General features: G+C 46.2%; 1 protein-coding gene across 1 annotated transcript; it reads right to left on the bottom strand.

The window, feature by feature from the left end:
- Positions 1–5709: 5709 nt before the first annotated feature.
- On the bottom strand, positions 5710–13169 carry LOC142906074 (exosome complex exonuclease RRP44-like). The gene is made up of 4 exons (XM_076053514.1): positions 12277–13169; positions 11599–11754; positions 9902–10024; positions 5710–7912 (listed from the first exon to the last, which is right to left on the bottom strand). Exons 1-4 carry the CDS (start codon positions 12319–12321, stop codon positions 7835–7837), a joined length of 402 nt encoding a protein of 133 aa, XP_075909629.1. The 5' UTR covers positions 12322–13169; the 3' UTR covers positions 5710–7834.
- Between the last annotated feature and the right edge of the window lie 553 nt (positions 13170–13722).

Below are 13722 nucleotides of genomic sequence, written 5' to 3' on the forward strand. Positions count from 1 at the left end.
AACTTTTTGAAAAATATATTGAGTACATTTATTATATTGATGTAGTTTATACTTAGTTTTTTTTCACATCGGTTTATTGTATAATAGTTGGGTAGTTGCAGTCCTTTAGCGTCCATATACTAAATGCCTCGCTTGATATGTAAACTTTGACTTTAATATAGCTATTTCCGTGACCAGTCGCATGCTAATCTCTCACATTAACATCATGCTAATCTCCCAGTTACATGCTAATTTCTGACTTTAACACCCTGCTGATCCAACACTTTAACACAGCTATTTCAATGCTAAATTATCCTGTTTGATATGTAAACTCCTTTGTCAAGGCGCTTTACCTCTCACACCTAGCCTAAAAGGCGCTGCGAATCTTAGCAGCGTTCAATGAAGCGCTCTGCTGATTGGAGAGTATATAGAGTTTATTGATGACATTGATGTAGTTTATACTTAGTTTTTTTTCCACATCGGTTTATTGTATGATAGTTGGGTAGTTGCAGTCCTTTAGCGTCCATATACAAAATGCCTCTGTTGAGATGTAAACTTTGACTTTAACATAGCTATTTCCGTGACCAGTCACATGCTAAACCCTCACATTAACATCATGCTAATCTCCCAGTTACATGCTAATTTCTGAATTTAACACCCTGCTGATCCAACACTTTAACACAGCTATTTCAATGCTAAATTCTCCTGTTTGATATGTAAACTCCTTTGTCAAGGCGCTTTACCTCTCACACCTAGCCTAAAAGACGCTGCGAATCTTAGCAGCAGTTATTGAAGCGCTGTCGTCCCGACAGTTCTGTTCCTTCACCTGAAGAAGGCTACTTGTGTTGTGGCCGAAACGTCGTGAGAATTTTTTTATGTTTTATTTTTTATTATTTTATTTCCATTCTACGTGACTTTACCGAAAGAACCAAGAAGTTGCATAAAGTTGTTGCATGCTTGGGCTCCACGTGCCGAAATTACCTTTTAAAAAACGGCTACCAGTCTCATCAGATATCAGAAGCTAAGCTTGCAGCGCCCTGCCCCGATGGTAACCCGGAGATACAAATTAATATGGAGAAACAAATGTTCGCTTGTGACGACCAAGACTACGCCTGTCCTCCCAAGGACAGGCCTCACTGATTCCGAAGACTTTTATTTTCAGGAGGGTCCTGCCGAGTTTTTTTGCAGTAGGGAGGCGATGTTGTGCTGTGCAGTGCCGGAGAGTAAGCTCATGCAGCCGGTCCACCCTGTCCTCTCTCCTCCCGTCGGGACGGGTCGGTCACAATAGCGTTCAGAAACACCCTCCACGTCACAACACAGTTCAATTTCTCAATCCGGAGGTCAGCTCAAATCTGTACTGTGGGCGTTCCCTTGTATTCTACTGTGTACGTGGGGCTCTGGGTCCAATCCCCTGATCACCATTGCATTCACTTAAATAATAATACATTCTCCTGGCCACCCATAGAAAATAAGAGTGCGCAATTATACGTGTTATTCATCACAGGCGAGCTCACACCGGCTACACTTACAGCTTAGGGCCTCGCATTAAGAGAGGGGGGTGGGGGGCTCTAAATACGAAACAAGAAATGGACACGAGGTTTCGAGTTTTAACATAATTGTTTAAAAAAATTAAGATCGGTGAGAAAAAAAGACTCTCCAAAGCAGTTATTTTCATTCTGTTGACAAAAATATACAGGCATTCATAGAAGGGGCCTCTTAAGCTTGACAATGGCATAGGGCCCCAGCAATGTCATCATCCGGCTCTGCTGCCGAGTGTCATCCCAGTGAAGTAATTTGCAGGTAACTTTAGCATTGGGATGCTTGGCCAATACCCAGTTACATTGTGATTGTGTGTTTTCTAGCTACGTGAGCAAAGTGGATAACCCATGCATCCGCAAAGTGCCAGTCGGATGATTAACCAAGGCCCTTCTTGTTGCGAGGGTCAAAGATCACCGCTGCAACACCCTGCCACCTGAAACGATAATAGTTCGCTTATAATTATGATTTTTTTTATTTTAGTGTGCACATTTACACGCGATAATCACATCTCATCTCAAGCATTTTAAAAGGGCACCCTCAGTGGCAACTGTTCTCTGTGTGACACACGGTTATTCAGCACCTAACCTGCAAGCAGGTCAAGTGCTCTTTGCTGCGAGCATTCCCAATTGAGTGATTCGGAGTGAAGTTTTTTTTTACATGCCAATTTTCGCCTGTGACGCTGACACACGATGGCCATACTTTATTTTAAATAATGTCTTGGGATCGTTTTTATTTTTTTACATTGAATTTTAGTGAGTAAATCACGAGCCCGTTACAGTGCGCCACGGGACTGCACGTCATTCGAGTGGTGCATTCACAATGCAACCGGACCATTTATTAGGGGGGGCTGACGCGAAGGGGGGAGTGAGGCCCGCGGCCCCCCATAAACTGGGGGGGGGGGAGAGGGGGGCATTGTGACAGGCGTAGAAGAGTTGTAGTTGTAATCTGCTCCACGTTTGTCTTGATAAAGGAGACCTGTGCAACCTGCTCGGTGTGTGATGTGCGTGCTCCTCGGTGTGTGACGTGCGTGCTCCTCGGTGTGACGTGTGTACCGCTCGGTGTGTGATATGTGTGCGTGTAGGAGAGGCCCATTACCCTGGCGCATGGCAGTCGATGACAAGTTCTACCGCTTGATCTGCGATGGCTACTGCATCCAGCCACCCCCCTGCTGTCCACCGCAAGTGTAAGCCGCCGCCCCCCCCATACCTCCGACGCCAGGTTTTATCCACTGCTGGACTGATGCGTTTCTATTGTCGATGCAGGTGGCTGACGGAGGAGAGTGCGAAGTGTTTGTTCTGGGAGATTCTTTGGTTTTAATTGTAGTGATTCAATTAATTGATTGAACAATTGCTTAAGGGTGAATTATGTGATATGTGTTATTGGCAGTGAGTTGTGCTGGCTGGTTCAGTATCGTTGACATTGCCATCATTAACCCTCTTAGTCTGGAATGTCCTACTTCCAGCCGTACGTGATGTTGCGACCCACAGACTCCTCACATACATTGAGGTGAAAAAGTATTTGATCCCCTGCTGATTTTGTACGTTTGCCCACTGACGAAGAAATGATCAGTCTATAATTTTAATGGTAGGTTTATTTGAACAGTGAGAGACAGAATAACAACAACAAAATCCAGAAAAACGCATGTAAATTTTTTTATAAATTGATTTGCATTTTAATAAGGGAAATAAGCATTTGACCCGTGTGCAAAACATGACTTAGTACTTGGTGGCAAAAGCCTTGTTGGCAATCACAGAGGTTCGACGTTTCTTGTAGTTGGACCACCAGGTTTGTACACATCTCAGGAGGGATTTTGTCCCACTGCTCTTTGCAGATCATCTCCAAGTCATTAAGGTTTCGAGGCTGACGTTTGGCAACTCGAAACTTCAGCTCCCTCCACAGATTTTCTATGGGATTAAGGTCTGGAGACTGGCTAGGGCACTCCAGGACCTTAATGTGCTTCTTCTTGAGCCACTACTTTGTTGCCTTGGCCGTGTGTTTTGGGTCATTGTCATGCTGGAATACCCATCCATGACCCATTTTCAATGCCCTGGCTGAGGGAAGGAGGTTATCACCCAAGATTTGACTATACATGGCCCCGTCCATCGTCCCTTTGATCCTCAAGATGCTCTATCCTACATTCGGCTACATCTGCTCGAAGCTCTGGCATTCCTCTCTACAACTGGGCCATCACCACCTACACGAGTCAGCGCTGCGCTGTGACCACGGCGTGCCTCCACGCGTGCCTGTCGACGGTCGTCCTCAAGACTGCCCGCATCGAACGCGAGCTCATCTCATTCGTATGGCAATGCTTGCTTTCCGCAGAGCAGACTCTTGTCCACAACCTCTCTCGCATAGATGTAGCGTAATAAATGCACATCCTATACCATCGGTATACTTACCTGCAGTTGCGGGCACAAGCCCATAGGGGGTGCCACCCTAAGCTGGGGAAGGACAGAGAGCCAGGCCCCAGGTGAGGGGTTGGGGGGTTCTTCCAGAGCCCCCTGGAAGGTTCTAGAGAGGGGGCGGTACGGGGGGCGGAGAGCCCCCGAGAGGTGTATTAAAGGGGCACCTCTGGGACAGCTCGGGGCAGTGCTCCGAAGACGAAGAACAGAAGACCAGCCTAGCTAGGACCCTGGGACCCGACATCCTTTAAGGGTCGGGGCCGAGCTCGGACCAGTGGTCAGGACCCGTACCTTGGCTGGGTCGGGTCAGTTAGCCTCCCCTAGGGCACAGATATCCAGAGGGCTGAGAGCCAGGTTTGATCAGTGTGAGGGCACGCTAGCCCGGAGGCTGTACCTCCCTAGATAGTGGGAGTTAAGGGGAGTTCTGTTCATAGTTACAAATAAACCGTGTTGCCTCTAAAGACGTCTCCAGTCTCCGTGGAACCCACTATATATGTATTTTTATATTTTGACCAGTGTGATAAACACGTTGCCTGCGTGCGGCGACGCTGGATGCTTTTCCCTCTTCCTTTTCCTCATACCTTCACCACAGAATGAACACGGTAACGCAGTCATGCACCTCGGGGGGGGGGGGTCAGACATTTGTGACGATGTGTGACGAGGGGGAGGGGGGGTTTGAGAAATGTGACGTCACATCAAAATGCGCAACTTTTTAAAGTATAGAATTGTTATAACACTAACTGTTATAACACGCCTACATCAGTGCAGCGCCACGCACTACAATGACAATAGTTGAAGCATGTTTTATTTTCAAAATGGAAATATGGTTGGGGGGGGGGTGGCAGAGCTTTGTGACGTCATATTTGAGGGGGGGGGGTCTGACTTTTTGTGACGCCAAGTGACGAGAGGTCAAAAATTGCGTGACGTCATTTATGGACGGCCCCTCAAGTGAATGGCAAAATTGGTTTCGATTTACGTTGTTTCACTTACCGTCGTGTTTTTCAATGTACTAAATCGAGAACTTCAGTGCTTGGGGGATTTTGGAGCTGGCTCACCGCCTGGGCTGCTGCTGCCTTCCCACTCGGCTGTGGTTGCTCGAACCTCCGAGTCGTTCATAGCTCGTGGCTTCTAATATCGGAAGGAAGCGGTGATCGTCTTTGTTCGATGGCCAAGAGCTGCTGCTGCGAGGATGACCGGAGTTTGCGTGATGATCGTTTATGCTCCTGGACACGAGATCAGCAAGGTGTGATGTTTCATTTGTGGGAGTTGCACCGCCTGTACGCGATCAACCGTCGACGCGCGCACCCGGGCCCCACGTTTGCCGTGAGGCACCATGAGGGCCTCCCCGACGGCCAGGGCCTCCGCACGGTCAGAGTGGGCAGAGGCCGGCGTTCGACTGGTGGTTTGAAAAGAACACGGACAAACATTCGAGCTCACGCTTTTGCTTTGGCAACAATTTTCGTTAATTGGGCTCCGAGCGGCTCAACAAGCCTGGAAGCCGGCGCATTTAATCACCTCCGAGATCGAAATGTGGCAAATCGCATGCTAATCAGGAGCAAGTTGGCCCAGGGATTGAGAATCAAATTTGCATGTGAAACGGCGGTGCAGGACTCGATTCGAAGGCGAGTGAATACTGCGCGGTGGTGCATTGCAAGTGGACATTATTATCATCCAACAGTGACCAGCATGGTGAAGTATTGTCAAACTAAACCTGACATCCAACATCACGTGGCGAGATGTTCATCCAGCAGTGGAAAACGTAACTTAAAGTAACCAAAATAACAAGATGCATGGAAAATAAATCGGTTTAATTTTGTATATAAACGCGTATAACTCATGTGTACATGCTTGTAAATATACGATTCAGCTAAAAAATGTTAAACACATTTACACAAAGTCGCAAAGACATCAACTCGCTTAAATCTTTACCACTACTCCAGGAGCTCAGAATTATTGCCCAAGGACTGTATATACGTGAGCAAAGTTACGACCATTTACGAAAAAATTTGAAAACGTGTCAATATTGTCAGAAATTATCTTTGCACGTCTAAAGGACAAGAGAAGCTGTAACGAAATGCGCATTTGTAAACGATTAAACCTTAAAATTTTCTGACACCGACATTTTTTCCAAAAACATTCCTTGTGTGATTGCACAGAGTCCGATGAGGGGTGGGGCAGCTGTGTAAAAAAACCTGAGGTGAAATTCTCCGTTAAACCGACGATTTAAACAGCAACAGCTCGGGGAATTTTATACTCTGTTCTATGCAGCTGACCGCTGCCCCTTCATACAGTAAATGGCATCCTCACAAGAATAAGTAACCTAACATCCCTTGCAGGGAATCCTCTCGCGATAAAAAATCTTCCATTTGCCATCCATAACGAGACCCCTGCGGGTGTCACCGTGCACAATCATACTTTGAAGCTCTTGCTCGGATTCCCCAGAGCTTTGCCCTCCGAGTGGCCACCCTAATGGCCCACTCCGACAGGCCAAACCTGGCACAATTGTAGGTTTTCAACTATAATACACGTTTTATGGGTTAGATCGTTTAAATATATAAATGTGTTGTTAAACCCACCACCACCCGACAGCCAATTAGTAAGGTTTGTCACGTAAACAGAACATGTCAATTCGTTACTAGTACAGTCCACCAGTGTGTTGGAGAGCAAAGCCACACCATTTACAATCTAAGTACAACATTTCGCCAGCACTAACTAGCTTCATCAGGCGACAGCCATCACTTGTGAGCACTTCTTTCGCGAATTGGGAGGGGAATCAATGAATGCATATGACTATGGGTATTCATTGCCGATTGGGTTATTTATATGTTAATCAACACACATTATGCACGCGCATTAAGGAACGAGGATTCTCCACGAATCTGGCAGTCGCCTGATGAAGCTGGTTGTAATTACTGGTGAAACATTGTACTCAGATTGTAAATGTTGTGGCTTTTCTCTCCAAGACACCGGTGTGATGTTACTAGTAACGAATTGGCACGTTCTGTTAATGTGACAAACCTTTCGAATTGGCTGTGTCGGGTGGTGGCGGGTTTACCGACACATTTAAATATTTATTACGCGATCTAACCCAAAAAACCTGTGTTATGGATATTGGATACTGGTTTTCAACTGTTAGATCAGTGGTAGCCGATATGTGAATCGCGATCCATGGGTGATCGCAAAAGATTTTGATTGTGGATCTCGGGACAAATAGGAATAAACACCTCTAATATAAAGCAATTCTTGTTATAGCAGATGGCAAAACAAAATCCCCTACTAAGAATTAATGGATTAATAATATATATTTTAAACCAATAGATTGCACTAGCACTTGGCATGTCTACAGTGTTCTATTAGTCGGTTAATTCCATCCGGGTAACTGTTGGTCATATATTGCTGGTAGATCACGGAACATGTTGAGATATACCAGAATGGATCACAGTGCTTTGTGGGTTGGACGCTGCTGCGTTAGTCAATAAACACCACCGATTCAGTAACCAATATTTTTGTGAAATCACCTTCATCACAAGGGGGTCAGTGTCTTGGCTGGCAAAGAAGTGGGGCATAAGATATCCTAAACCTTTCATACATCTTGACGCGTATACACCTTAATTGGCTGATTGTACTGGTTGGCAAGGTAAAAATTCTAAATTAAAAAAAAAATTGCGCTACCATTTGAACCGCTGCGACAGCAGAACGAAGAACCGGTGACCTCTGGATTGCAAGTTCAGAGTGCAAACCGTCTGTTACTTCAGGGTAGCATTTCTCATAACCGCCACTGCTTTTTTTTCAATTGTTCACCTCTGCTTGCGAGCACAATGTACACTTAATTAACTCTGCAGATGTAAAACCCAGAGTGTGTGCCCACTCATGCACCTCCTCTGACATCTTGTTGACACCGCATCCACGATACACTAGTGCTGTCTGGGTTTCTTAGGCCGGGGAGAAGGCGAGCCCCATGGGGTGGACTCCGCAGGGTTGTAGCCTGGAATCTGTGACGGCGGACACACAAATGGCACAAACGTACAACGAAGATAGTCACCCAAATAAGCCTTTAACAGACTGTGCTGCTGTCAGGCGGCCTGGCCCACGAGGGGGTAAGTGGCCAACACCTCTCCCCAGTGCTGATGTTTACACACTCCACCTGGTACTCATTTAAGTAAGAGTTGACCTTGGGTAGGCCAAACAGCAGTTCAGATAATCCTCACTGGTGTTGGCGGTGAGTGGGAATTGGGTTGCCGGGTTCATAGCGCAGCGTGCTAACCACTACACCAATGCTCTCACACACACACATGCGAGTATTTGCAACACAAGTGATACGTTATTATTACACTTATTAACACTGAAAAACTTCGCCAAGTCTGAAGACTTTTGAGGAACAGGGGGAGAGAAGTTGACAACTCCACACAGTAACACTCTAGTTGGGAATCAAACCCAGTTTTCTTGCTGCAAGACGCAAGCGTTTACCAATGTGCCACCCTGCCGCCCATGGCGATACGTAAACTACCTTAATACCAGTTTCAACGCATGCTTATTTTTAGATATGGGAGGAAATCAGAGAACCCGGAGGAAACCCATGCAGAACAGACTCATGGAGTTTTGTTAAGAAATCTGATATCTACCAAGGCTCCCACACCCTGACTTAGCTTGGTATCTTGAGAACTCGCATTCATCAACAACAGCCCCAAACGATCATTTAAATAGGCCACGTTTCAGATAATGGCCCTTCTTGTGCAATGAACTAGGGCCATAATAAAAATCTATTTTATACAGCACCTTGCATATCGAAATATCTCAAAACTACTCAAGTATAGATACAAGCCAATAGAAATAAAGTAAAAGCCAATAATAACAATAATGACAGTGATACTGACACTTTACACAGCATGCAAAATGCAATAAAAGCTAATCATAATGATTCCCCTCACAGTAATAACCAATCAGAATCCAGGAAAAGCCAATTAATAACGACGTTTTCAAGCTGGATTTAAACACACGGACAGTCACAACTGATATAGGTAGGGATAGTGTCCCATAGTCTTTGGATATACAGTCTGTTCTATAATACGGTAGTTGCGTACCTCAAGAACACCGCGTTTTGGAAAAATCGTGATATAATAAATAATATATATTATATGGGGTAAAGCGCAGTCCGCAATAACGCGTGAGATGCGTAACACAGGCTGAACAAAGACTAAGGAACGTGGGTAGCATCTAGAAGCATCCAGCAGCATCCCGCCTTGCGTGATGCTACGCCGAGGCAGCCGTTACGACCGCTTATTCCTACTCGCGCGACGTAGTTCCATTCATTCAACCGAGTTATATCCAGTTCGGATCTGCGTAACACAAAAAATGCGTTCCTTCATACATTCATCATCGCGTTATATCCAATTTGCCAGTTACAGGAGGTATAGGACAACAGACTGCTGCTCAAAATGCTAGCTATACATATCTTTTTTTCCATCCAAGACCGGAGTTTATATTTTATTCCTGTGTTATAAGGGTATTACGTTCAGGGGCTAAATGCCAATGGATGGGTCTGATAGCCACGGGAGAGCCTCAGGAGAGAGTTTGTGTCATCTTGCCGCCCCCTCCATTGAAGGAGCGCAGACTACAGTGGTGTAAAATGTGGTCGATAGTTTGGGTTGCATGGCCACAATCGTACAGTAGCTTGTTTTAATGCACTGCTATGTATCTGTATGAGTCTCTATGAATCTCTAGGAATCATAATGGGTATCTCTGTATCTCCTATGTATCTCTGTGTCTCTATGGGTTTACGATACGGTCCCACAGTTTGGGTTGCATGGCAACAAGCGCTATGCTGTGGCTTGTGTCATTAATTTTCGGCCCGCTGACGTTCCGATGCGGCGAGCGTTTGTTTTTTGTGCACTACTGCTGGCGCAGCAAGCAGCAACAGCAGCATGGTCACAATACAAATCGGTGGTATTTCGAGGTTGCGCGTCGCGCCGCACGGTGAGTACCTCCGGGCGGACGAGGTGCATGCGGATCCGCTGGTGCTGCAGGTTGGACGAATCCAGCGACACGCGCACGCACACGCGGTCGAACATGTTCAGCGCGATGCCCTCCACGCACAGCGTGGGGCCCTACACAAAACACAAAGACATATCTCCAATGTAGCCTTAACAGACTGCTGGGGCAAGTGCTGTTGGCGAGGAGCACAGATGAAGGCCGGCATGGCACACAAGGTGGTGGGTTGCCAGCGCCATGCCCGGCCGCCTTTGTCTCCCCAGTGGCGATGTTTACACACCGCACCAGGCATTCAATTGAGTTCCGAGTCAACCTAGGGGAGGCCCAGGACCAGTTCAGATAATCATCACTGGTGTTGACCGTGCGAAGGAATCGAACCCAAGTCGCCAGGATCGTAGCACAGAACGCTAACCGCTACACTACCGCTGACTGCTCTCTGCCAAGTGCCCTGCATACAAGCACGGATTGACGTAAACCCAACGTTATTATTCATACAATTACATGGGTCACTCAGAAAAGCCTCACTGATTCTCAAAACGTTTGCATTCAAGGTCACTGCTACGTTTTTGTAAAAGGAGGGGAACGATTGATATGTGCTCCCCAAATAAGTAATTTGCATGTAATTTGCCAACCTTGGACCATGATGCTGGCACACGAATAACGTTACAGGATCTTTTAACGTCCACTGTTAAAGCGGATGGCCTGTAAATATTTTACGCTTAATACACACCACAGTATTAACCGGAGTGGCCACCGAGTTTGAAACGCAAACCTCCACAACACACAGCGAATGCAATACCGCTTGGGCCACCTCACCGCGAGCTGAAAACCAGGCATGAGAAGCCGATGGCTGCAATGACCAAACCAACCGAGGGATCGTGATGTGCGGGCCAGCCAAGGAATTTTAAAGCCTTATTTGGCCATCATTAAGGAGTAGATGCAACCCCCCTTAGGTTATATGGAGTGCACAATTGCAGTTAAGAACATACCTAAAATATGGCTGCAAATGTTGACCCTTTTGAGCTTCTGGTCCAAATTAGGCTGTGTGCATTATCCACGCAGAGTGACAATGTAATGCGGCATACAAGGCATGCTGGAAAGGACCAGATCCACTGGTCACAAATGTGCTTTTTGCCATCTAGAGATCACTTTTTACATCAACTACTATTTCCCTCATTTGTTTTTATTCTACAAGTACTTTTCTGCCCTTCGAGTTTCTCATTGTTTACAGAAAGCATTAGAGTTTCTCTATAATTCTTCCGGATCTGAGGGATTTTACTGTATTTTTAATGTGATGTCCTCTCCGTGACAATACGGGCTCCGTCATGGCAGTCATTTCCAAAGCATATTTAATTGTGACCGTTTTATATTTGAAACGCATTTACATAATTTAATTCAGTTTCAGTTTATTTTGGTATAGCCCTGTGAGCCATCCGACTCTAATGTATCCACCGGTGTAACTTCCTCTGTAATAGTCCACACTGCCAAATGGCAAAAAAAACAGAGCTTCGTATCTCACTGCGTTCTTCCACCTTAAACCAAGTGTCTGTGTGTCTGATAGAAACCTAATCGTAGAGAGATGGTCAGGGGGCTTGGGTCCCAGTGCATTAAGCCAGTCCTGGGTTTAAATGCAGAATTCAGCCGTTCGGGAAATGCCAATGCCTCCCGGTTAAGTGAACACATGCCCTACCTCCTCGTCGAAGGTAACGTTGAGCTTGAGATCTTTGGAGTCAAAGAAAACCGTCCCCTCCAAGCCGTACTTGGGAATGAGCACCACCACGGCGTTCTTGCGCGCAAACAGCACGAAGCCCTCTTCGCTCACCACTCCCTTGCTCTTGAAGAACAACTGAGACCACAACAACAACAGTCGTTAATCACCGCTACGTGGCAAAGAGCAGACACACGCGCATCACTTACCAAGCCCATAATTATTTAACAAAACTTAAGGTATTTTTCCGCATCCCCCCGCTAATTTATTCCAGTTGTGCTATTGGCATCATGTCATGGGGATTATTTTGAGTTCAATCGTGAAGGTACAATGTCAATTGTATTGACTATAATCCTCCATCACATGACAGAGCCAATCAAATAAAGTTGTCACATCATGGGCAAATGTGCCAAGTGACTAGGTTTTTCAGCAAACACAGAAGAATGCTGAAAAGCAATGTCAAGTGTAGCCAACCAGTACAGCCACAGCACCACCACACGTAAGCATGTGAATAGAAAACAATTGATTCTTACTACACGCACAATACGATGCCTGCTTTCATGACCTTAAAAATGGTTTTCAAGAGACGAATGGACGCATTATCAGGTGCCTAAGCACACGCCGTGCAAGCTCCACGTGGCCCAGACTTCCGCCTCCCACCTGCGTGTGGAAAGCTACAGACGAGCGTTGGGCGTACTGCGCCATCTTGTGGCGGTAGTTGAGGTTGTTGCAGAGCTGCTGCTGCTTCTGCTTGTCGGTGAGCGCCGGGTACGTGGGGTCGGCGCCCACGCACACGGCCAGCAGCCGGTGCACAATCACATCCGAGTATCTGTAACGGTACAGGGAGACAACAACAACAATATTCACATTTGTTGTAGCCTCTATTTAATATGAAGATTAAATTTACAGTAGATACAGGCTGCGGTATGGCCACGAGATGCCAACGGAGCAGCGATATTAATCCACCAAGCACCTCGATTCATTCTGGTGGATCTCAGCGGGTTTCACGATCCACCAGAAAGCTACGCAAACAATGACTCAGATGGATTTAACGCTGATAGAATACTGTACTCTGGACAAACCACGTTCTAGCACCATCTGCTGGTGGAAATTATCTTTGTTAATGTATGAATTTAATTCTTTGTTGAGGATGTTTTATTTGTCATCAGATTTAACGCAAATTGCTGCCTGCTCATATCTGTGTTCTTATTTAAGATCCACAACAAAATCGTTAGCGATCCATGGCAGAATTGCAATTCACTTTTGGCCGCCGCTGCAACACGGCAATGGATTCTTGATTCTGCACGTGGAACACTGTCACCCTCCTTGTAGGCGTTGGTGTTCTCCGGATCCTCTAGTTTTTCTCCAACACAAGCCAAACAACCATTTAAGGAATTGGCCAAACTTCCCGTTTATAGGACCTTTTAGAAAAATAAGTCAAAATCTGAATCTTTATCCTGGAGAAATCCGATTCGCGATAAAAGCTCTTTTTGACAGACGTCCAGTAGGTAGATGATAGGAGTGCTAAGAATAGGAAAGGTAAACAAATAACTAAAAGTAAATAATGGAAAAAAAATATACAAGTTGTATGTTGAACTTCATTTGCACCGTACGTAGCCAATCGTGCTAATCGGAGGTGTGCCATAATGACATGTTAACATTGCATAAGTACATCAATTAATAAATAAATTCCTAAATTTGGGAAAGGCAGCACAGTCCCAGACCACACCAAAACTTGGGAAAGGCAGCACAGTCCCAGACCACACCAAGACAACAACATAGTCCCCTCAGTAATTGCGAAGGTCGATTTCACGCGTGTGCCTGACGCCAGAGCACTTCACCGTCGAATGGGCAACGTGAAGTGGGTGTAGATGGCGGTGGAGAGCCCGTAGTGGTGGGTGTCGGGCTCCATGCCGGAGCAGAAGTAGATGGCCTGCATCATGCAGCGCGTGGCCAGGATGCGCAGCAGAGTGTTGAGGTATGGTGGCGCTCCCGGCACCGCCACCCGGTCCAGGGACTCGGCCAACGCCTTAGCCGAGTCCACCTGGATCTCGATGTTCTGCGCAAAAAAATCGGGCACACCGGCGTTTGTGAGGTGACTCTCCC

Source organism: Petromyzon marinus, chromosome 61 (assembly GCF_048934315.1).
Source record: "Petromyzon marinus isolate PM22_M1 ecotype Great Lakes invasive population chromosome 61, UKy_Petmar_22M1.pri1.0, whole genome shotgun sequence".
Lineage (NCBI taxonomy): Eukaryota > Metazoa > Chordata > Hyperoartia > Petromyzontiformes > Petromyzontidae > Petromyzon > Petromyzon marinus.